Source organism: Microcaecilia unicolor, chromosome 10 (assembly GCF_901765095.1).
Source record: "Microcaecilia unicolor chromosome 10, aMicUni1.1, whole genome shotgun sequence".
NCBI classification, from domain to species: Eukaryota; Metazoa; Chordata; class Amphibia; order Gymnophiona; family Siphonopidae; genus Microcaecilia; species Microcaecilia unicolor.
In genome coordinates, this window is record NC_044040.1 from 81,771,762 (window position 1) to 81,797,092 (window position 25,331).

Consider the following 25,331-nt stretch of genomic DNA (forward strand, 5'->3'; position numbering starts at 1 on the left):
CAAACCAACATACATAATCTAATATACAAAATACAGACTACTAACAAACAAAATAGAACTAGTACAAGAGCAGTGCAAATATAGTGAAGCATTACAAGTCAATAAGTTGATCCAACAAATGACGCTTCAGCATCAGTTTAAAAGACGCAGTGTTCTGCAGGGGACTTCAACACCAAATGTAACTTATTCCATGCCAAAGGAAAGGGTGTTAGCTGTGGTGATTTGTGGACGTAAACGCCTCAAATCTGGCATTGACAGTAAGCAGGCGTCTGCTGAGCGCAGTAACCTAGATGGTACATAATACTGGAAGACAGTACGTAAATAACAAGAAGAGTTATGATACAATCCCTGATGAGCCAGTAATAGTCATTTAAATGTAATCCTCTGCGCCACAGGCAAGTAGCGCAGCTGTCGCAACAAAGGAAAGACATGATCAAACCGCGAAAGTCCAGACACCAATCGTGCAGCTGAGTTCTGAACTATTGGTGTCTGGACATTCGCGGTTTGATCATGTCTTTCCTTTGTTGCGACAGTAGTCCAACACACTAAAAATCATAGCCTCTACCACCTTTCGAAAATCAGTCCTGGGTAGCAAAGGATACTTAATAGGCACAATCTGAAATACGAGTTACTGCCTGAATTTGGGGCCTAAAGGACAAAGAAGCATCCAAAAGGACTCCCATATTCTTTTCTTTATCAGACAATGGAATGGTGGAAGTAAGATCAGTGGATGCATCAGAAGAAACAAATAACACTTCTGGTTTACTCACATTTAACCACAGACGATTGGTACTCATCCACTGTAATATTTCTTTAAACACTTCCTGTGCCTGCAACACTGCAGCTGCCGCAAAGGACCTAACCAAAACATAAAACTGTATATTATCTGCGTAAATTCTATAAGACACATCATATTCTTCTAGCAGCTTATACAAAGGACTTAAATACAAATTGAACAGTACAGCAGAAAGCACCGAACCTTGGGGAATCCGAGTTCTCAACATATAAATTTTTGAAAATGCATCTCCAATACGGACTTGATGCGTCCTATCTATCAAAAAAACTTGGAATCACTGCAGGAATGAGGCCTTGAGCCATATTGCAATCATGTAAACAAAATGCAGTGGTCCACGGTGTCAAATCCCGCGGAGATGTCAAGAAAGATTATTAAATAATCCAAATGTTTATCCCAGACCACGATGCAGTTCATCTACAGTAGCAGTAACCAATGATTACATACTATGACCCTGAGGAAGCTATGCTGAAATTGGTCTAGAAATGAATTACAAGTCAAACAATCATCCAGTTCCACATACACAGACTTCTCCACAATTTTAACCAACACAGATAAAGAGGAAATTGGTTGAATAGCAGACATAGAAACATGACGGTAGATAAAGGCCATATGACCCATCCAGTCTGCCCATCCTCTGTAACCCCTAATTCTTCCTGTTCCTAAGCGATCCCACATGTTTATCCCATGCCTTTTTAAATTCTGGAACAGTCCAGAACTCCACTACTTCCACCAGGAGACCATTCCACACCTCCACCACCCTTTCTATGAAATAATACTTCCTTAGGTTACTCCTAAGCCTATTCCCTCTTAACTTTGTCGTATGCCCTCTCATTTCAGAGCTGTCCTTCATATGAAAAAGGCTCTCTTCCTGTACATAAATGCCCTTGAGATATTTAAACGTTTCTATCATGTCTCCTCTCTCCCTCCTCTCTTCCAGCGTATACATGTTGAGGTTTATAAGCCTGTCCCTATAATTTTTGCATTCAAGACCGCTTACTAATTTTGTAGCCGCCTTCTGGACCGACTCCATCCTGTTTATATCTTTCCGTAGGTGCGGTCTCCAGAACTGCACGCAGTACTCCAAATGAGGCCTCACCAGAGACACTAGGGGTTGCATGGACAAGATGGCTGCAGTATGGTGAGCTCCTGCTTGACACCGTTATTGTTCAACCAGCCACTTTGGCTGACTGAAAGGCAGTGGCCAGGCATCCAGCTCCTCATCTGGCTCCCGACAGATCTGAGAGAGGTCTCTTTTAGGTGGGCGACAAATGCTGATAGCACCGGTGGAGGATGCCTGACACCCTTGTGGCAGAGTGGAAGTGCGGTCTTCTCCTGCTGCGGCGATCGACGCAGTGAGGGAGCACTGAGGCGGACTGGTAAGATGGTGCAGCGCAGCTGTGTAGAGGAGGACTGTCGATAGTGGTGGGAGAATCTTGAGGCGGACCAGGAAGACGGAGTGGCACGCTCGTACAGAGAAGGGCCACCACTGTAGGCAGCAATGAGAGAGTCTCTGTTCATCTTGCAGTGGCTGATAGAGTGGAGAGAAGCGGTGAGTTGGCCTCCGAGCAGGAGCAGCCCAGTGCAGGAGCAGAAGGACCTGGAGTGGAGGCTGTCACATTTTTTGTCGAAGCTCTGCTGTTCAGCGGTGTTAATGCCCAGTGGCAATGCAGAAGAATCCATGGAGCGCTGCGACTCTAGCTTCTGCTCTTGCATGCATGACCCCGATGCCGGCTGCCCAGCAGCCTCATTTCAGCTCAAGAGCAGCGATCACCGATTCAGCTGCCGACTTCTTGAGGGAGGCGTCGCTGCAGGCATCTCTAGCTCCGACGAGCAGTTTACATCTCAGGAGTGGGTGGGCGCACTAGTCCCACACATATCCGATGATGCGTCTCCTGTTCCGATGACCGGTGGTGGAGAGCTGAGGTGAAAAGCGGCAATGGAACTGCCGAACCACACAGTTTTAAGATTCCCAGAGCTAGTGACACTGAGAGCAGAGCAGAGCTGATATGAAATTGGCAATGGAAAGTCTGAGGCGGACTGGGCAGATGGTGTGGCACACTCATGCAGAGGAGGGCCGTTGCTGTCGACTACAGTGAGAGAGTGGCACACAACCACTGAGAATTTAATATTTACATAGTAAAACAGACAAGCACACAACTTTAAATAAAACCATGCCACTAAAACAACCAAAGAAGCTCACAAACACCATATATCAGCATGTCCTCACAATACAAAAAGACAATTACACAACAGCAGCAGACTAATAGTATCCCTAACTGACAAGGCCTAGCTTACTACCACAGCCTCCACACATACCAGGAAGCAAAATGATTATCACAAGAATTCTACAAAGACTATCTATCCTAACCACCACAAGAATCCTAACACAAGAAGTTATCAACATAATACCAGTACTATGCAACCTGAGTCACCCAATTAGGCATGCCGTCTTCCATACAGATAAGAGTTCGATCAAGCAGCCAAAGAGACTCAACAACGATTCAAACACAGCAGATGACAAAAAAGGGAACAAACATCCAAAAAGCCAAACAAATCCAAAAAGCCAAACAAACATCAACTAAAGAAAATTCCCAAAGTCTCACTTACAGAGGACAACTACCTACTGATACCAGTGGGATACATCAATGCCAGATCAGCAGTAAACAAAACTGAAATAATAAAAGACTGGATACTAGATGAAGATCTCGGGCTAGTCTTCCTCAATGAAACTTGGATACATAACGAAGAAGTCCCGGTAATCGCAGATCTCAGCGCACCAGGTTACAAAATTATGCATTGGACCAGAAACGGGAAAAGGGAGAGGGCATCGCTTTAATCTACAGATCCTTTTTGGCAGCAGAATCCATGACACCACAGTTGGAAATTGCCTTGTTCCGAGTAAAAGACAAATCATTACAAAACCCACCTATGCTGCATCCTCTTCTACAGACCCCCCAGGAAACAGGAGTGTGGCTCAAACTCCCTTTATGGACTTTATTTCAAACACATGTGTAGTAAGCACATATAACCTAGTCCGCATCAAAGAAAGAGATGAGTGGAAGACGGCGTTTAATGCTCGCGATGGGCATTATGAATATCTGGTTATTCCCTTTGGCCTCTGCAATGCCCCTGCTGTGTTTCAACACTTCGTGAATGACATCTTCAGAGACCTCTTATACTCCCGTGTTATCGTCTACTTAGGTGACATTTTGATATTCTCTTCTTCTCATTTGGAACACCCAAAACATGTCAGGAAGGTCCTCCAGTGGCTCAGAGACAATGGCCTATATGCTAACTTAGAAAAGTGTGCCTTCCACCAAGAAACCATAATAGGAAACATTAATGTGCATTTAGAAGATCTACGCACAGAGAGCACCGGACATTACAACAAATTTCTTCATCTATGGGACTTCCAGTGACCACCAGTTAACACAATTCAAGGAAAAGGTCATGCACTAGACCTACTAGCATACAGATTCTCTACAAACCAAAACTTCAGCATGCAGAACCATAGATGGACAGAAACCCCTTGATCCAACCACTTCAGGCTCGACATGACCGTTTACTGGAAAGAGCAAGGGACCCAGCCAACACAAACACGAACCTCGTACAAAATACGAGGTAAGGTCGATGCAATTAAATTTGGGTCTTCTATATATAAAAATCAGTGGTCACCACCAATAGACTCCACAGAATTCCTGTCAGAATGGGACAATAGATGCACTACCATGCTAGATGAAATAGCTCCACTGCAAATCAAAACCTCACAAAAACACTCAACTCATGGTATCATGAGGAACTGAAATGGTTAAAAGTTCACTGCCGAAGACGAGAATGAGCATGGAGAAAAAACAAAAATGAGCCCAACACAACTGCATGGAAGGAAGCATTAAAAAGGTACAAAATGAAAATAAGATACGCAAAAAGGAAGTACTACAAAGAACAAATAGGCCCAGATTTTAAAGACACAATGAAATTATATATGCTTGTAAATAGCCTATTAAACACCAAATCACCGACTACAACAAACGATGATCCTCCACCAGCAAATGAGCTGGCAAGATACCTTGAAGATCATTAAACTACGAAAAACCTTACCACAGAAAGACACCACCCTTGAAACCTTCATAGATGAACTTGACTATCCCCCAGAGGATTCTCCAGGGGACAGGACATGGATAACTTTTCCCCAGCTTATCAATGAGATAGTAGCACAAACAGTTGGCCTTGCTAAGTTTAATGGGAGTTTCAACAGATTTCTGAAGGAAAAGTCCATTGAACATTATTAATATAAATTTTTGTTTTGTTTTGGGGGTTTTGCCGGGTTCTTGGGGCCTGGATTGGCCACTGTCGGAGACAGGATGCTGGGCTTGATGGACCCTTGGTCTTTTCCCAGTATGGCGGTGCTTATTAAGAAAAATTTCCTACAGCACATTACATGCTAGACACATGCCGCAGCCACATCATGAGAGCACCCCTTAACTGTTTCATTAACCAACTAACATCCCACTGAACTTCATGTTCTGAGAAGGCCAATTCTTGGGAAAGATAACATACTACTCGCACCAATCCCAAAAGACATTGAGAAAAGCGTCAAAGATGTCACAGACCAGTCGCATCCATACCAATAATGACCATAATAACGGAAGGCATAGTAGCCAACCAGCTAGTAGACTACATCAACGAATTCAACTTACTACACAAATCCCAATCAGACTTCAGGGCCCATTGAAACGGTGTTGATCACTCTTTTGGCCAAATTCAAACAGGAAATCTCAATAGGTTAAAAACATCCTCCTACTTCAGTTTGACATGTCTATTTAATTTGACATGGTAGACCACCAAATCCTACAAATAATACTCAAAAAGCCAGAATTGGAAGGAAGGTACTTGCTTGGTTCAAGGCTTTTTAACCACCAGGTCCTACCAAGTAAAGTCAATCTCCAAAATTTCTACCCCATGGAAACCGGAGTGCGGAGTACCCCAGGGCTCACCACTCTCACCAATACTATTCAACCTTATGATGGTTCCCCTAGCCAGATCTCTAGTCAAACAAGGCCTAAACCCTTTCATTATTCTGACAACATAATCTCTATCCTCTTCGAGCACAAACTATCCAAAATTACTTTCAGAATCACGGACAGCATGAACACTGTTGAATCCTGTGCATCAGCCTTCAAGCTGAAACTGAACAGGAAAAGAACACACTGCCTGATACTTATATCAGCTTGCAACACTGATCGCTGGGAAACCATCAAAGTCATGGGTTCTTCTTTCCCAACAGTAGATAAACTGAAAATTCTATTAATCACCATAGATCACTATTTATCCCTCATCAACCAGGCAGCAGACATCACAAAGAAAATGTTCCACGCAATGTGTAAACTTAAACGCATTAATCACTACTTCCTCAACTACTGCAATGGAATCTATGCAGCATGTAAGGAAAAAATATTAAAGAAATTACAAACAGCACAAAATACAGCAGCAAGACTCATTTTCAGGAAAAAAAAAACTATTTGAAAGTGCAAGGCCTTTACTCCATAAACTACATTGGCTACCTATCAAAACATGTATATTCTTCAAGACTGGTTCACTGGCCTACAGAATAATCTTCGGCCTCTCCCTGGGCTACATGACTAGCCTAATAAACCTACCAATTCGAAACGCTACCAGAGGCTCAAGATCCTACCTTACCCTCCATTTCCTGAGATGCCAAGGTATAAAATACAAGTCTGCTTACACCACCAGCTTCTCATACATCTGTACCAAACTCTGGAACACACTACCGAAAGACCTCAAATTATTGAACAATTACCTAACCTTCTAAAAACACCTGAAAGCTCAATTATTTAGGAAATTCCTTTCCGACGACCTCCACATAGCCAGACGAATCACCAGGTAACACTCCACAATCTCGGCAGTGGTCAGAACCAGGCTTGCTGCCCTAAATTGACCTATAACACAATACCTGACTACCCAAACATGTTTGTAACCCACAATATGACCTATTCACTTTAAGATTATGGTAATCCTCCTCGAACAAATATAACCTGTAACCTACTTACTTCTAGATAACTGTAAGCCACATTGAATCTATCAACAGGTGGTAAAATGTGGGGTACAAATGTAATAAATAAATAAAATTGGTGAGTTCTCTAAATCCAAGGGAGGGATTTTGTTTATCGCTGGTTGAACAGTGGCCATTTTCAACTCTGCTGGAATAAAGGTTTCTCTCTCAAAAATGAGTTAACAATAATAGTCAAAGCAGGAACAAAAGATTCTCCCATTTGCTGCAGTAATACAGGGTTACAAACCAGTGGCATAGCTAGGTGGGGCGCAAGGGGAGCGGCCGCTCCCTCAATCAGATTTAAAACGAAAACGGTGCCTACCTCGTCTGCTGCTGAACCGCCACACAGCAGCATGGATTTTATTTTAAATTTTGCTGCACTTCTTCTCCCCTTTCTCTCATCGTACCAAAACGACCGTCCCTCTTCTTTCCTCTCCTCAAACACTCCCCCGAGCCTAACAGACTAACACCAGCGCTTTTGCTTTCTCTTCCCCCTCCCCCTCGGTTCCTCAAACCTGCTTTCTCTAGCAGCCCCTCCCTGCTGCTGTTTCCCTGCAGCGATCACAGGCTGCCTGAGTGAGCCAGAATCTGATGCTTTCTTCTGCTCCACCCCTGCCCCTCTGACACAACTGTGTACGCGAGGGTGGGGCGTGGCAAAGGGAAGCATTCGGCACCACCGGCTCAGGTAACCTGTTATTGCTGCAGGGAAACAGCAGCAGGGAGGGGCTGCTAGAGAAAGCAGGTTTGAGGGATGGAACGGGAGGAGAAGGTTAGATTGAGAACAGAAGACGGTATCAGCCAAGGAAGTTGGATAAAAATAGAAGACAGCCAGGGTGAGTGAGTACAACAGCTTTAAAAAAATTAGTGTAGCTGGTAGAAACAGCAGTTAAAAACTCTATTTTTTTTTTGCTCATTTTTCTACACTGTTCTGTACAATACAGATGAACTTTCAGTGAGGATATCCTGTTTCTCAGCTTAACTGTTGTAATCTGTCTTGGGAAGCCAGGTGTTATAAAGTTGATGGAATATATTGAAATTAAATGGAAGTAAAATTATTTATTTGTTGCATTTGTATCCCACGTTTTCCCACCTCTTTGCAGGCTCTCCTTTCATTGGGGCTCATAGAATCACATCGTCATGTTTTGTAGAAGTTACATTTTAGATACACAAATACACAAAAGAGGTGCTGGACTTGGGAAGGTGAGAAGGGGGGTTGAGGGAAGAAGAAGGTGCTGGACTCAGGATAGGGATTGAGAGAAAAAGGAGCAGTGCTGGTCTCAAGAGAGGGCTAGAAAAAAAGTGAGAGATAAAGAGAAAGTGGTGCTGGACTCACGGGGAGGGGAGCTGAGGGATAAAGAAAAAGTTGCTGGGTTCAGGAGAGGCTGAGGGAATGAGAGGAAGAGTTGCTGGACTCATGGGGAGGCTGAGGGAACGAGAGGAAGAGTTGCTGGACTCATGTGGAGGTGGGGCTGAGGGCAGAAGGAGAAGTTCTGGACTCCCTCATGGGGGGGTGGCTGAGGGCAGAAGGAGAGGTTCTGGACTCCAGGGGGACTTAGGGAAGAAGAGGGAAAGGTCCTGGACTCATTGGGGAGAAGGGAGAAGTGCTGAACCCATGGGGGGGGGGGGGAGAAAGAGGGAGGGAAGGGGACAGGTGCTAGATCTACAGGGGTAGGGGATAGGAGAGATGCCAGACTACAGGTGAGGGGGGACCAGGGAGAGAGGAAGAAGATGGAAGGCCATAGGCAGATGGAGAGAATAAGTAGGAGAAGGGAAGAGAAGCAGGTACACAAACCTTGATGTGGTGCTCCTTCCTGGGTTGTGTAAGGGCTAAACCATGCTTAGCAGGCTTTTATTTTTACTGTGCAGTTTGCCATTTACACAACCTGGAAAGGTGCGTGGCACTGGGATATGTGTGGCTACTTCTCTTGGCACCAGGCTGGATTTCCTGAGTAGGCTCTCCTCTCTGAGCTCCTGCCCTGCTGAGCACTGAAGCTTCGCTTTGAAGTGTGGGAAAGGGAGAGAGAGAGAGGGGACAGGGAGCTGCTGGACCATAAGGGGGGGGAAAGAAAGAGAGAAAGAGGACATGGAGTTGCTGCAGCATAGGGGTGGAGAGAAAGGAAGAGAGGACAGAGAATTGCTGGACCATAAATGTGGAGGGGCAGAGAGAGGACAGAAAGTTGCTTGACCATAGGTGTAGAGGGGATAGGGAGTTACTGGACCATAGGGGTGGAGGGAAAGGAAGAAGGGATAGGGAGTTGCTGGACCAAAAGGAGGAAGGGGGAGGAGAAAGGGAATTGCTGGACTATAGAGGTGGAAGAGAAGGAGGAGGGGACAGGGAAATGCTGGACCATAGGGGTGGAAGAGAGGGGACAGGGAAATGCTGGACCATATTGGTGGAGGAGCGGGGAGGGACAGAGAGATGCTGGGCTACAAGGGTGTAAGAATGGAGAGGGAGGGGGAGATACTTGGTATGGTGGAACCATGTGGGAGAGACCATGGGTGATCTCAAGGAGAGGCGTGTGAGAGGAGGATAGTAAGTACTAATGAGGAGTAGGTGAAAGAGAAGGGGATGAGGCCAGAGATGGAGTGACACAGGAGATGTAGGGGGGAGAGGAGGACATGGAAATTTGATAGATACTGGCAACTGAAATATAGGTGGAGGACTGAAGAGCAAGAAGGTGAAATTTGAGGGGAGAGACAGAAAACACAGAGAGAGGAAATATACCAGAGAGATATAGTGAGGGAATAGGAAATGATAACGTGGAGAAAGGACAAATGGACTGCACTTACTGAAAATAGAGCAGAAGACATACAGGAAAACAGAAAAGAAGAAACTGGAAGCAATATGCTTGGAAAAATAAAGTACCCAGGCAACAAAGGTAGAAAAAGTGTTTTATCTGAATTTATTTGGTGGAATACTTTAACTTTGGGAAGTGTGCATCATGGATGTCTTTGTATTTTTTTTCAGTACGAGAGGAAACGGATTTCTGTTTTTATTTTTCCTATGTTGTGGTACATACCGAGTTTGACTTCTTCGGTTTCCCAGTTCAGTTTTTGTCTTTATATTTCTAATTTTTGATCCCTTGTTCTGTATTTGGTGTGTGACCGAGGTGTAGTATTCTGTTGGCAAATAGTTTCTGTGTAGAATTCTGTAGCAGTCCCACTTGTTCTGTTGTACCAGTGGTAGGTGTATTGGTATTCTAGCGCCCTGTGTATTGTTTGTTGTGGTGCCTGTTCTTACATAGGGTTCTTGTTCTTTAAATCATAGGAATCAGTGCTACTGTTCTATGGTAGATTTTCTACATGTATGTTGAGCTGGAGGTGAGTTGCATTTAGCTACAACAGGTATTTTCTTGCCTCTGGAGGCTTACACTCTGTTTGTACAGGAGGTAATGGAGCAGCAGTGGAATTTGAACCCTGTCTTCCCTGGTTCTCAGCTTACTTCTCTAACTATTACATGCCTATTCCAAACATGTTTTGTAACTCTGCAGTAAACCTGGTGGCCATTTGGCAACTTATCAAAAATGTGATAGCCAAATCATCTTATGGTTTCCAGTAGCCACAGGATTTCTGTTACAGTGCTGCTGAACATTACTGTTCACATGGCCAACAGGAAGATGCTGGACTAGAGAGCTAGGGCTGACTGGGAGCCAAGTTTTAAAAGTACCTGCGTATGTTTACAGAATACTGTAAATACTATTCTGTTTAATAATTAGTATTATTGTGGTACATTATATGGATGTTTTTGGCACATAATTCCCTGGAGTGTATTCAGTGTAAATACCTTCAGTAATAGAGATACTAGGGGGAAATGACTAGTGCAGGTACACCAGAGACACAGTGAAGGGGTCCTTCACTACTGTGTTCAAAAGTGCCCTCACTGTCCATTGCTGCTGACATAGGTGCTGCCTTCACCCTAAGGATTTTACCTAGCCCTGCCCTGTCCCAACCCCACTCTAGGCCCACCTCACTCCATCTTAGCCTCCCCAAACAACTGAATCACTGACCACACACATATGCCTATGAGGATTTTAACCCTTTCCTTTCTCCCGGCCCTTCAGCCTCGCACTGACGCCTTTTTTACAAAAGTCTGCTCCCCCTGATGTCAAAACCTGGCTACGCCTCTGTTACAAACATCCCCACAGAAGCTGCTGGTTGACAGGCTTTTTAATGAAAGGCAATTTCTACTGCCTGCACTTCCTTAAATGATTCCCACTTACAGGTAGGCTCATTAACAAATATATCTGTAGTCTGCAGAGGTGGAAAGGACTGAATTATTTGACAAACCTCCTTCTTAAAAAACAACCCAAAGTCGTCAGGAATAAAAGGGCAATAATTTTTCAATGATTTATGCTCCTGTGTCAAGGAGCACGCAATTGGGGGAAAAAAACTCCTTTGGATGGTTCAGAGAATTACCTATCTTCTGAAAAAACTGCTTTTTTTCATGGTAGCTCACAGTGTAGTTGATGCAGTGGATTGTTGTGGTATTGATTTCAAATAAAGACCTTGTTTAAGAAGACACCACGTGAGAGAGGACTTTTTTGGATCCACTATTTCCTTCGCTTTGCATTTCTCCTGTGGAGAGGACACCTTCTGTGTGTGTTGGTTGATGCAGTGCTGCCATGAGCCACAAAGAACTCCCACTCCTCTTCACATTAACCTTCTTTACAGGGGCTAACACATCTAAAGCTGTTTACAAAGAACAATTCCAATGACCAATCATCTCTGCAGACCATCCTCCTACTCATGTTGTTCTACCCAAGACTTTTGACTTACTTAAGACTTCCTTACAAATTTTAGAATTATAAGTGGATTTTATTTTTAAAAGATGGCTATTTGACCAGATTCCTTACATATAAAAGGCATATCACATTATCCTTGGAAAGATAGGGAATGTTTTTTTTTTTTTTAAAGATCATTTTCTCTTATTTTTATTGTGACTTTAATTTTGAAGATTTTGTTTACAAATCCTGTTTTATGATATATTTGTAAATTAGCATTGACAACAAGAGTTCTGTGATATTTTGATCTAATAGATTCTGTCAAGTCAATATTGAGCCAGGGTGGCCAATGTGGTTTTTTTTCTTTTGATGTTGGCCACTGCAGCTGAAATGAATCCAGATATTCTGCACCAGTCTCAGACGCTATCTGGATGACAGTGATGTTAGGCCCACCATTCAGATAGATAACCAAATAAACTTAGGCAGGGCCACTGAGAGACTGAGCCAGACCCAGTGCAGGGATCCTGCCCCCCAGAATCGCTGCCGCCCACCTGCCGGAACTGCAAGTACCTTGGCTGGCGGGGATCCTGAGGCCCTACCAGGAGAAGAAGACTTGCTCCAGGCAGTGTTGCTGTTTCCTCTGCTGGCTGCCACATTGCCTGCCCCTGCGACTGCTTTTCTCTCAGGTTGTGCATGCTTGGTTTCAAAACTGAGCATGCGTGGCCTGAAGGCCCAGCAGCCGCTTGGTAGGCAATGCAAGAGGGGCCTGGCGCTGGAGTTTTTTTTCTCTCCTGCTCTCCTGTCGGGACGTGATCACCCAGGTCCCGTCAGGAGAGAGAAACCCAGTGGTGTGCTGGAACGGGCTCTCACAGGCTCCCGAGAGCCGTTTGTTAAGTTTTTAAGAATTTTGGGAGCCGGTTGTTAAAGTAGGCCTCCCCATGGCTACTTTAACAACTGACTCCCAAAATGTGGGCTTGGGCCCCATCCTGAATTCTCTTTTACTTTGCTGGCAGTGAAGCTGGCCCCACTAGCCAAGTAAACAGACTGCTGCTGCTCCCTGTTTCTGACTCTGAGCATCAGGCTGGGACTTTTCATGCAAGCACAAGAAGGTTCCATCATGCTGCTCAAAGCCAGAAACAAGCAGCAGAGAATGGTGGCAGTCCATTTATTGGCTGGTGGGGCTCGGCAAAGGTATGCCTAGCGTGCCCGCACAAGGGAGGGGAGAGAGAGGCATGTATTCCCCCTTCCCCCCCCCCCCCCCAAAAAAAAAAAACAAAGTTTCAGGGCCGGCTATGCCCGGAGAGAGAGCCTGTTGTTAAAAATTTACCAGCACACCCCTGGAGAGACCCCAGCGCTAGGCCCCCCTTGGAGGCCCGGGCCTGGAGAATTTTGCCCACCTTGCCCTCCCTCTCGGCGGCCCTGAACTTAGGATGGCCCTTATACTAAAGCAGGGATTCTCAACCCTGTCCACGGGACACACCTAGCCAGTCAGGTTTTAAAGATAGACACAAGGAATATGCATGAGAGAGATTTTCATTCACTATCTCCATTCTGTGCAAATCTATCTCATGCATATTCATTGTGGGTATCCTTAAAACCTGACTGGCTAGGTGTGTCCTGAGGACTGGATTGAGAACCCCTGTACTAAAGCTTGGCGCACGCTAGGGAACTAATGCATGCTAAAGTGCATCCCCAGACTCTATCCAAACTATTGTTAAGTCACTGTCATTGTTGGTTGAGAGAATTCAAAGCTAGCCACAGAACCTAGAGATGAGGCCAATGAATCGACTATAATATTTCTTTTCACTTTCAACATCCCTCCTTGCTGCTTCTCTGTTAGATAATAAGCTTGAAGAATAGGTGGTAGATCATTCTGAGATATTTGAAGAATTTCAGAAAAATATTTTGCCACCATCTCCTTAGGAGAGATTCTCTCAATCCAAGGAAAATTTATAAAGCTTAAGTTAACCCTGCTTGCAGTTTAGCTCTTCTTATGGAGGCATCTAAGATCAGTCTTTTGGGTTTCTTGACACTGTAAAACTGAAGATTCTAAGGACTCCAATTTCCTCTTTGAAATATTACATTTTAATATTTTAGTCTCTTGTAGAGATATTTTAGACTCTATTTCCTTAACTTGGGAAGTTAGAGAATTTACCACAGGAAGCATAATTTTTGCCAAATCCAAAATTGCTATTCAGATTGAATCTAATGACATAACTTGTGGCTTACTCACAAATGTTGCAGGAAATAAATTGGCAACATTCACAGCAACTTCTCTCTCCAAACCACTGATGGTACCTGGAGATATCTGGGACAGTTCTTCCCCCTGAAGCATTGTTATTCCCCTCTAAGCTTGCAGATTGTCTTCTGATGATCTCTGCTGGCACAGAACTGTATACTGTCATTCCCTCACCCACTCCACTCGCCTGTGATTCTTCATGCTCTAGGTGATGCACAAAAGAGTGGGGTGAACTTGCTGCATATAGCTGTGGGGGCAGGTGGAGGGACTCAAGGTCACCTCTGACCCAGGCCAGTGGTCCGCTTCTCCCAGGCCTCCCATTCCCAATGGGCCTGCCACTGGACTACAACACCTCTCTCTACTGTGAGTTGTATTTGAATCTGTGGTTCTCGCACCAGGCTCAGCAGTTGGCAGAGAAAAGTGCCCTGACTGGTGGCCCTTGTGCTTCCTCAAAATTAAGGAAAAAGAAAAAGGATAAGCTGCAGCTCCGGCTACCAAAGTTAAAATATGCCACTGCCAACAGCTCAGCAAGGAGCTGCATCTTGGATCCTGATGAGCAATTTAGGACAAGTAATTCTATTTAATGCGATATCAATATTTCCAAGTCCCAGTTATAGATTTTACATGGATGAGTAGTACATGTCAGGCTTTACCTGATAGCACACTTCTTTAGATCATCTTTTCTCGACAATCTTTTGTAGTTCAAGCAAATAATCTACTAGCACCTCATAATCATGATATCTATCTAATCCGAACCTAGCCCATTACCACACAAGGCCTTAAACCATCTGTCTCCTACAAATCTTATAACAGCACACTGCCCTTTAACATGTAACCTGGGCTTCCTTAAGTAATCTGTAAGCCGCTTTGAACCTTTTGTGTAGCTAGCTTTCTCTAAGCAACCTTTAAGCCACATTGAACCTACTCCAGGTGGGAAAATGTGGTGGTAAAAATGCAGTAAATAAAAACAAATTATTATGTTTTGTTAATGGATGTAGGGTTTTTAGGATTTTAGTTTCTTGATAAATTTTGCTACAGTATTATGAGTTTATTTTATTATATGATTTTAACTTTGGAATTTTCTTGTTACATATTTTATATATATCCAGGGTTAGATACTTGTTTGGAGATATATTTTGAATGCTTTGTATTATAATCCACTTTGAACTGGTTAACCCCATGTAAAAGTAACACATAAATGCTAAATTAAGTTAAAATTATGTAACCACCTGAGAACAGATTATTGCTTATGTAGTGACAAGGTCACATAAACATTTTTTTCTTTCATCACTAAATACGTACCCTTTTCTCTGATTTTAATTCTAGGTCACAGAGCTGAATACATGACCACAAGGTGGGAAAGACATTTATATCATTATTGTTTTGAAAATAATACTAAAGTATTTTATGTAAACACATTTGCAACAAAACTAATAGTAAATGTGTTGGCCTGATGAGCTTGGTACCTAGTGGAACAGTCACTCTTGCTGTTGTGTAATGAGCATAACATCATTGCTTAAAATAGCGCTTCAGCATCGATCAATCTTTCCTAATCTTTTGAAGCCTAGGGCTTCAACATTTTCAAAAATGTTGTAGAGCACTCCAGCCTCTATGGAGCATGCAGGGTGAAATGAGAGAGGACTCGTGTAGCTAAATAAAAGCTAGAGAAATATTGGAAGCTCCACCAGAGTTTGGAAGGACTCAAAAAAGGAGGCTCAAGAGGAAAAAGAGGAAAATATGCTATGTGCAATGTGTTTATTGGGAAAAGCAGGGCCTGGTTTTCAGTGCTGTACTTGTTGCCAGTTAAATTCCTACACTCATACTGTATTGAGAAAATAAAGATCATATGCTCTGGAAGGAGCTCCTGTATATTTAAGAGCCGCTGCTAATGTCTTTTGTTTGCTGTGAGGTGCTGCTAGTAGAGACCAAGTGCTGGCTTGGACTTAATCAAGCAGTGGTGAATTTTCTGTGGAATACCTAATCTGGCCTAAAGGCACATTGGTTTGGAAACACTAGCATAGACAAGTCAGAGCCAGCTGCATGGAAATGAGTTTAAAAATGTGTAATGCTAAACTATTTCGTGGACATTGGCAAGGCTCTGATTGATTTGCAGTGTCTATAACATCTGTTGGAGTAGAAAATCATAGGGTTGCACTAGGCAAGAGAAGCAAGGTGTTGCAAACACAAGACAGAACCAAAAGGAGTAGGTACATGTGCCAATAGTGGCGAGTTAATGAAAGTCCAAAAGTACAGTGTAAAATAAATGTATACAATCTATAAATAAATGTCAATAATATCAAAATGAATTAAAACCCAATGTGGCCATGTTTAATGTTTATTAATCAAATTTAATATACCACCTTAAAATTCTAAAGCATCCAATGGATTAACAAGTCACAGGAGCCAAACAGCAAAGTTGCTGCATATATTAGAAGAGGCTGTGGAACAAGCCTGTCTATAGAGCAAGATATTATGTTGTACCTTTTTTGGCATATCCCGCTGTTGGTTAAGTTGCAGTCGGTTTATAAGTTGCTGTTTGGCTCCTGTGGCATATTACATTGGATGCTTTAATAAGATTGTCTTCTTAAGAATTTTAAGCCCTAATGCAGGCATGTGCCGAAACATGGCCATGTCGGTTTTTAATTCATTTTAATTTTATTATTGTTTGACATTTATTTATACATTGCATATATTTATTTTACTGCACTTTCTTTCATTATTAGTGCATGTGTCTATTCCTTTCAGTACTTTCTCTTAGGGTATACCAATGATCACTGCTACTTCTCTAGCCTCTTGTAGTTATTGGTCTCCTTGTCCTGTACTAACTGCTTGCTAAGTTGAGATACAGTGATGCAGAGAAATGATTTTGCCTTTGCACGGTGACAGTGTTAGCACGAGTGAGCTAAAGCCCCTACATGATAATGATGAATTCCATATCATCATGCTGATCAATCCATAGACTGGTGGGTTGTGTCCATCTACCAGCAGGTGGAGATAGAGAGCAATCCTTTTGCCTCCCTATATGTGGTCATGTGCTGCCGGAAACTCCTCAGTATGTTCTCTATCTCAGGAGGTGGTAATGCTCTTCTCCAATAGTGGCCGACACAGGAGCTTCTATATGTGTTCCCGCCCTGGCCCATGTTGGGCAGGGTGCTAGACCGGGTGGCAAAGCATCCGGGCCGGGTAATCCTGGTGGGTCCGGACTGGCCCAGACGTCCCTGGTATGCGGACTTGATCAGGCTCTCAGTGGACAGACCTCTGCGACTGCCAGCGGAGCAGGGCCTGTTGCATCAGGGTCCCGTGGTGATGGAAGATCCCTCCCACTTTGGTCTTACGGCCTGGCTATTGAGCGGCAACGTCTGAGGAAGAAAGGCTTCTCAGACAAGGTCATCGCCACTATGCTGAGAGCGAGGAAGCGCTCTACTTCTACTGCTTACGCCAGGGTTTGGCGTACCTTTGCATCGTGGTGTGAGGCAGGCTCACTTTCTCCCTTCACTGCTCCAATTTCTTCAGTGTTGGCGTTCCTGCAAGAAGGTCTGGAGAAAGGCCTGTCGCTCAGTTCCCTTAAAGTCCAGGTAGCGGCTCTGGCTTGCTTCAGGGGCTGCCTGAAGGGTGCTTCCCTGGCTTCGCAGCCAGATGTGGTGTGCTTTCTCAAGGGAGTTAATCACCTGCGCCCTCATCTGCACTAGTGGTACCTGCGTGGAATCTCAATCTGGTGCTAAGAGCCTTGCAGGAAGCCGCCTTTTGAACCCTTGTCGAGGGCATCTCTGAAAGACCTGACGTTTGAAAGCAGTCTTTTTGGTGGCTATCACTTCAGCCAGAAGAGTTCCGAGCTCCAGGCGCTATCATGTCGAGAGCCCTTTCTGCAGTTCACTGAGGCAGGAGTGTCTATTCGCACAGTGCCTTCCTTCCTGCCCAAGATTGTTTCTCGCTTCCATGTGAATCAGCAGCTCTGTCTCCCATCCTTTCGTAGGGAGGACTACCCAGAGGAGTACTCTGCTCTCAATATCTAGATGTGAGACGAGTCATCATCAGATACTTGGACGTGACCAATGATTTCCGGAAGTCGTATCATCTGTTTGTCCTGTTTGCAGGTCCTCGTAAGGGTCTGCAGGCTGCTAAGCCTACAGTGGCAAGATGGGTCAAGGAAGCCATTGCAGCGGCTTATGTGGCCGCGGGGAAGGTGCCGCCTATCCGGCTGAAGGCTCACTCCACTAGAGCTCAGGCGGCCTCGATGGCAGAGGCCGGGTCCGTCTCCTTGGAAGAGATTTGCAAGGCGGCAACTTGGGCATCGGCTCATACCTTCTCCCGGCATTACCGCTTGACTGTGGCTGCTCGGGCGGAGGGATTTCTTTGTCCCGCCCTGGGTGAGTACTGCTTCGGTACATCCCACCAGTCTATGGATTGATCAGCATGATGATATGGAAGGTAAAATTATGTATCATACCTGATAATTTTCTTTCCATTAATCATAGCTGATCAATCCATAGCCCCGCCCAGATATCTGTACTGTTTATATTCTGGTTGCATTTCAGGTTCAAGTTTAGTCTTCAGTTCCTGTTCAGGAGGACTTCGTGTTCAAGTTTTTTCAATTGGATTCTTCAGGAGTTGAGACGATTTTGTGTTACAGTGAGCTGCTGCATTCCTCTCCCCTCTGTTTTACGGGGCTGGATTGAGACCTAAATTCTGCCGGCGCTCCCTCCCGCTTCGTGCGGCTGTAGGGCAGCTTTGTACCCCTCCCGCTTCGGCAGTGGTAGGGTCAGTCAGCTCCTCCCGTGGTTGCGGTTGCAGGATAAGCCAGATCCCCCCGCATTGGCAGGTGTGGTGTCCCTCCCCCGCTCCGCGGGGATGAGCTGGACAGATTCCCCTCCCCCACTTGTGTAGGGATGAGCTGGGTTAATTCCCCTCCCCCGTTTCGGCGGTGGTGAGCTGGGCAGAGTGTCCCTTTGTGGGTGTAATTCTCTAAGTGCTGAGTCCTGCGGATATCGACATACTGAGGAGTTTCCGACAGCACATGACCACATATAGGGAGGCAAAAGGATTGCTCTCTATCTCCACCTGCTGGTAGATGGACACAACCCACCAGTGTATGGATTGATCAGCTATGATTAATGGAAAGAAAATTATCAGGTATGAATATTAATTTTACCTTATGAGTTACCACTGATTCTACGATTCATACACACTGGAATACATAATTCTCACATAAGAGTGACTGACTAATACTGTTTTCACCCTGTCAGTTCATATATGGTTCAGATAAAAAAATACTATATCACAGCAATAAAAAAGTCAGTATAACCCACACTTAGTTTGGTGGAGGAGTAGCCTACTGGTTAGTGCAGTGGACTTTGATCATGGGGAACTGAGTTCGATTCCCACTGCAGCTCCTTGTGACTCTGGGCAAGTCACTTAACCCTCCATTGCCCCTGCTACAAAATAAGTACCTGAATATATGTAAACCTCTTTGAATGTAGTTGCAAAAAAACCTCAGAACGGCGGTATATCAAGTCCCATTTCCCTTTCCCTATCTATTCAAGGTTAGCTTTGCTCTCATTCTTATGTCACTCAAACCCTCATGATCACTACTACTACTATTTAGCATTTCTATAGCGCTACAAGGCATACGCAGCGCTGCACAAACATAGACCCCTCCCCCAAACATAGACGATCAAAAGCAAACGCCGGGGCTAGAGGCTGTTAGCGCCATAATAGCACTGGCATTTGCTACCGCCCCATGATTAGACCACTCAAGCGCGTGAAACAACGCGCTCGAGGGCTCTTTGCGCAAGTAGCATTCTAATGCATGCTAAACAGGGCTCAGCGCATTCATCGCAAATGATCAGTGGCCTGCGCGCCAAAATTTGGGTCGCTGGCTGCGGCAAACCCTACGCCAGCTCCAAGCTGGCGTTAGGGTTTGCAGATCATTGAGGAGGAATGGTGAGCCCTGTCCAGCATGCAGTTGCATGCTGGCAGGCCCCCGTTCCCCCCCAAAGCAAACCTGCCCAACAGGGGGCTGGAGGTCCGGTGGACCCTCCGCCCCCCTCCGGACTACCCCTCCCCCCAGGTTCAGGGAGGGCTGGAGATCTGGTGGGTCTCCAGCCCCCCAAACCCCCAGAAAATGACTCCCTGGTGGTCCAGTGGCTGCCAGTCAACCCCCCCTCCTCCCAGCGAGCGACGGGGGGGTGGAGGTCCTGGGATGCGCTGGGCGGGCCTACAGACCATATAAGGGAGCAATTCCCTTATATGGTCTGTAGCCCCACCCAGCGCATCCCACGATGCACTGGGCAGGGCTGGGCGCCGCCATTTTGTGCATTGTCAACCAAGGAAGAGGAGTTAGGCAGGCTACCGCCCTCCTACAACTAAAAGGTAGGTGGGCCGGGAGGGGGTTCTTTTTTCGCTCGACCACCATGGATTTCTTCAGAGAACGCTGGGGGGGGGGGAGTTGGGGTGGGCTGGAGGACCGCTGGACCTCCAGCCCACCCCCATCACTCACTGGGGGGGCCCGGCTGGGGGGATGGGATCGTCGGGGGGACCGGCGGTTTCATTTTACAGGTACTGGATCTGTCCCTAGTGGGCTCACAATCTAAGTAGTATATTGTACTAATGTTGTGCTTGGCTCAGTGGAGGGTTAAGTGACTTTCCCAGGGTCACAAAGAGCTGCAGAGGGAATTGAACCTGGTTCCCCAAGATCTCAAACTACTGCCAACCATCAGACAGCAGTGGGAATTGAACCCAGTTTCTCAGGTTCGCAACCTGCTACATTAACCACTGAGTTAGATCTTCTAGGATATAGAGTTACTGACACTACTAACTTTTTCATCGCATATCCAGTGTGGTCTCCTCCATGGTCTGATCATTACAAGTTAACTCTTTCACTTAATTGGAAGGTGCGCATAGCAGTTAAATGTTTTGGAAAGTAAAAGAACCCTCTGTACAACCAGGGGTAGAGTTAATGCTAGTGAATTCCTTGCCACGGTTGACCATTGTAATTCTCTTAGCTAGTTTGTTTTAAATGAGTCATTCTGCTGCAATGATGTTACACTTCTTATTTTCTTTCTTTTGTTTAATGCTTATTGTGCTTTGCTTTAAAGTTTGATGTAAGCCGCATTGAACCCGAACTTGTTTGAGATAATGTAGGGTATAAATGCTATAAATAAATAGTTTGCTTTGAATGTTCTGATATTACAGCTTTACAGAGAGTCACTGTTGGTTTGAACTTCACTGCCTGGATTATAGTTTTGTCAAATTATTGTGAAATAGTGGAGTTTTTTTTTCCTGTGTTGTGTTGCTTTGCTTTAAGCTCGTTTAACGCTGAGGTTTTTTTTCCTGTGTTGTGTTGCTTTGCTTTAAGCTTGTTTAACGCTGAGGTTTTTTTCTCCACTATAGTCTTAAGTATATGGACAATCAAAAGGCACTTCTTACCTCATTGGCTACTGTATTAGAAACAATTTCTATGTATGGCAAAATAACACATGATTTTGCCATTTAATATTTATTAAGAGACATATCGTGCGTAATTCCCTTAGTGTAGGTTAGTAACTACTCCGAAACTTTCAAAATTAGATCCTTAAACCATTTGAAAATTGACTTCAGTGTCTCCAGCTACTTGTTTAATTTTCCAGACCCTAAATTTAGAAAGAAAATGATTTTCTCCTCATGAAGTATAGCACTATATTTTAACAAATCATTTCCACATATCCAACTTTAAAAATGGCTGTATTTTCAAGAAACGCTGAGAGGAAGTGAATTCCATAGTTCAGCCCCTTCCACATAAAGCATTGTAGATCCATACTCTTCAAGTTATTCGTATATGATGGAAAGAAGGCATGTCCAGCATCAATTTGTCTGAAGACTGCAAAGAGCATAGAGGACAATAGATCCTCAGAGTTGTAGCCAGTGTACAGCACTGCATACATCTAGTAACACTATAGAAATAAGTAGTAGTAGTAAGTCATTCCATCCCCTGTATATTTTCTAATTCCACTATATCTTTTTGACATATGGTGACCAAACTCGCACACAATATTCGAGGTATGGTCGCACAATGAAGCGATGCAAAGGCATTATAACATCCTCATTTTTGTTTTCCATTCCTTTCCTAATAATACCTAATATTCTGTTTGCTTCCTCAGCCGCAGCACACTGAGCATAGGGTTTCAACGTATCATCAACGATGACGCCTAGATCCCTTTCCTGGTCAGTGACTCCTAATGTGGAACCTTACATTACATACCTATAGTTCGGGTTCCTCTTTCCCATATGCATCACTCTGCACTTGCTCACGTTAAATGCCATCTCCCAGTCTCGTAACGTACTCTTGTAATTTTTCACAAATATTTTGCGATTTAATAACTTTGAATAACTTTGTGTCGTTAACAAATGTAATTACCTCACTAGTTACTCCCATCTCTAGATCATTTATAAATACGTTAAAAAGCAATGGTCCCAGCACAGACTCCTGGGGAACCCCCACTATCTACCCTTCTCCATTAAGAATACTGACCATGTAACCCTACTCTCTGTTTTCTATCTTTTAACCAGTTTTTAATCCACAATACAATACTACCTCCTATCCTGTGACTCTTCAATTTCCTCTGGAGTCTTTCTTGAGGTACTTTGTCAGATGCCTTTTGAAAATCCAGATCTACAGCATCCAACCGGCTTACCTTTATTCACATGTTTGTTTACCCCTTCAATGAAATGTAGTAGATTTGTAAGGCAAGATTTCCATTCACTAAATCCATATTGGTTTGTCTCATTAGTCTATGCTTTTGAATATGCTCTATAATTTTTTTCTTTATAATAGTCTCTACCATTTTGCTATATGTTTTTGCCTCCAATGCAATCTTTTTTTCAAAGTCTCTCTTTTCCTTCCTTATCAGCACTTTGCATTTGACTTGTCATTCCTTATGCTGTTTCTTCTTAATTTCAGTCAGATCCTTATTCCATTTTCTAAAAGATTTTTTTTTTTTTAGCTCAAATAGCTTCCTTCACCTCACTTTTTAACCAAACTGACTGTCATTTGGTCTTCCTGCCTCCTTTTTCAATACAGGGAATATATTTGGCCTGGGCTTCCAGGATGATATTTTTGAACAGCTTCCACGCCTGATGTAAATTTTTGACCTTTGCAGCTGCTCCTCTAAGTTTTTTTTCCACCGTTCTTCTCATTTTATCAGGAGTGGCCTAGTGGTTAGGGTGGTGGACTTTGGTCCTGGGGAATTGAGGAACTGAGTTCAATTCCCACTTCAGGCACAGGCAGCTCCTTGTGACTCTGGGCAAGTCACTTAACCCTCCATTGCCCCATGTAAGCCGCATTGAGCCTGCCATGAGTGGGAAAGCGCGGGGTACAAATGTAACAAAAAAAAAAGTTAAATGCTAAGATATTGGATTTCCTGTGTGTACTTGCTCCAAAGCCAATATCAAATCTGATCGTATTATGATCCTTGTTATCAAGCAGCCCCAGCACCATTACCTCCTGCACCAGATCATGCGCTCCACTAAGGAGTAGGCCTAGAATTTTTCCTCCTCCTGTTTTCTCCTGTACCAGTTCTCCATAAAGCAGTCCTTGATTTTGTCAAGGAATTTTACCTCCCTAGCATGCCCTGATGTTACATTTACCCAGCCAATATCGGGGTAATTGAAATCACCCATTATTATTGTGTTGCCCAGTTTTTAACCTCCCTAATTTTCTTTAACATTTCTGCATGCATCTGTTCATCCTGGCCAGGCAGACAGTAGTACACTCCTATCACTCTCCTTTTCCCCTTTACACATGAAATTTCAATCCATAGGGATTCCAAGATGTGTTTTGTTTCCTGCAGAATTTTCAATCTATTTGATTCAAGGCCCTCCTTAACATACAATGCTACCCCTCCACCAATTCGATCCACCCTTTCACTACGATATAATTTGTACCCTGGTATGACAGTGTCTCACTGGTTATCCTCCTTTCTCCAAGTCTCATAGATGCCTATTATATCTAATTTTTCATTTAGTGCAATATATTCTAACTCTCCCATCTTATTTCTTAGGCTTCTGGGATTCACATATGGACATTTCAAACATGTCTTGTTAAATGCATGTGGAAGAATATAAATGGCTAGTACGAAAGCCAAGAAAGTAGTTAATACCTTTTTTTGATGTGTCATGGTGTCTGAAAACTTCACAGATGGCATCATCACAATACTCTAGCCCGGTGGGACTTTCAAAATATTATTTTCCTCTTATATCTTTTAAAATCTACCTGCATTTCAAATGCTATGTAATGTATCCCCAAAGACAACTTGGTAAGTGTCTTAATTTGGACTGCCAATATGGCTGTTTTCACTTGAATAGGCTTCTTCAAGGGAATGATTCAAAACATCAATAATCTTCACAAAGTAAATTCAGTTCCATCGCCATACACTATATTTCAAGAGGGATCATTTGTGCTTAGCATATCATTCAACACAGTGTATAATAATTGAGAACAGCTCTCTTTGACTAGCACAGGTTTTGGACTTTGGCAAGTATTTTGTCTCATTTTGATAGGTTTTGCCTTATACTTTATGTGGTATTTCTTAATTAGGTTTTGAAAGAAATTAGATTCTTAAAATGTTTTGTAGGTCCCACTGTGGCAAATCCCTGTGATGGTGCCTTGTGTTTTGCAGAAAACATATGACATAGCATAAAAATGTATTGATTATTATTCCAAAGACTTTTTGTCATTTAAAAGTGATAGTTGGGTTTTCACATTTGTTTGTTTTCAACACCACCTGTTTCACTGTTCGATTTGCTGGTGTCTGTTTTGGGCTTCTTTCTTAATGCAAATCAACGTAGTTTAAAGACGTTTATGAAAGAGACCAGTTTCCTAGCACAGTGGCATAGCTAGATAATTCAACTTCCTTTCCTTTCCCCTTGTCCTTTTTTTAATTTTTTTAATGGTTTTTAAAGCTGCATGGAGTGTTGCTAGAGGATTTTTATTTTGTAAATTATCCTTGGATGTAATTTGTGGTCAAACAAATTATTATTTTTGCTATTTTATTAACTAAGAATATTGATGATTTTTCAGGATTTTGTTTGACTTTAATATAAATTGCAACTGACTCAGAATCATTGCTTTCTAGCAATATCATGTAACTTCAGTGCTGCAGCCACCCCTCTAGCAATAGTCCTTCCCGTTTCTCTGAGCATTTGAGCTGTTTTGAGCTGATGACCTGTGTACCGAGGTCTCATAGCAGCCATTTTGTTTCCACAGAAATCTTTTGTGATGCCCTACCTTTGCTTGGACTTCTTGGGCCACAGCTTCAGCTGTCTTCCTTGCTATCACAGTTTTCTTTCTATCTAAAATCAATCTCTCACTTTCCACTTAAACACTTCTTGTTGCCTTTAAATATATGGTAACATAGTAGATGATGGCAGGTAAAGCCTTTTCTCCGAACACAAGATGGCCTATTTATTCTCACAAGTCGCTGGCCTACGTCACCCAGTCCGGGACTTATGATTAGTACAGGTAGAGCTTTG

General features: G+C 43.7%; 1 protein-coding gene across 2 annotated transcripts in view; it reads left to right on the forward strand.

Annotated features, from left to right (window-relative positions):
• The window catches only part of SRGAP1 (SLIT-ROBO Rho GTPase activating protein 1), a 469,248-nt gene that overhangs the window by 319,961 nt on the left and 123,956 nt on the right, over positions 1–25,331 (forward strand). For both annotated transcript variants that reach the window (XM_030216376.1, XM_030216377.1), the window contains exon 11: positions 15,153–15,180. In XM_030216376.1, the coding sequence (XP_030072236.1) occupies positions 15,153–15,180 (28 nt within the window). The remainder of the gene's footprint in view (positions 1–15,152; positions 15,181–25,331) is intronic.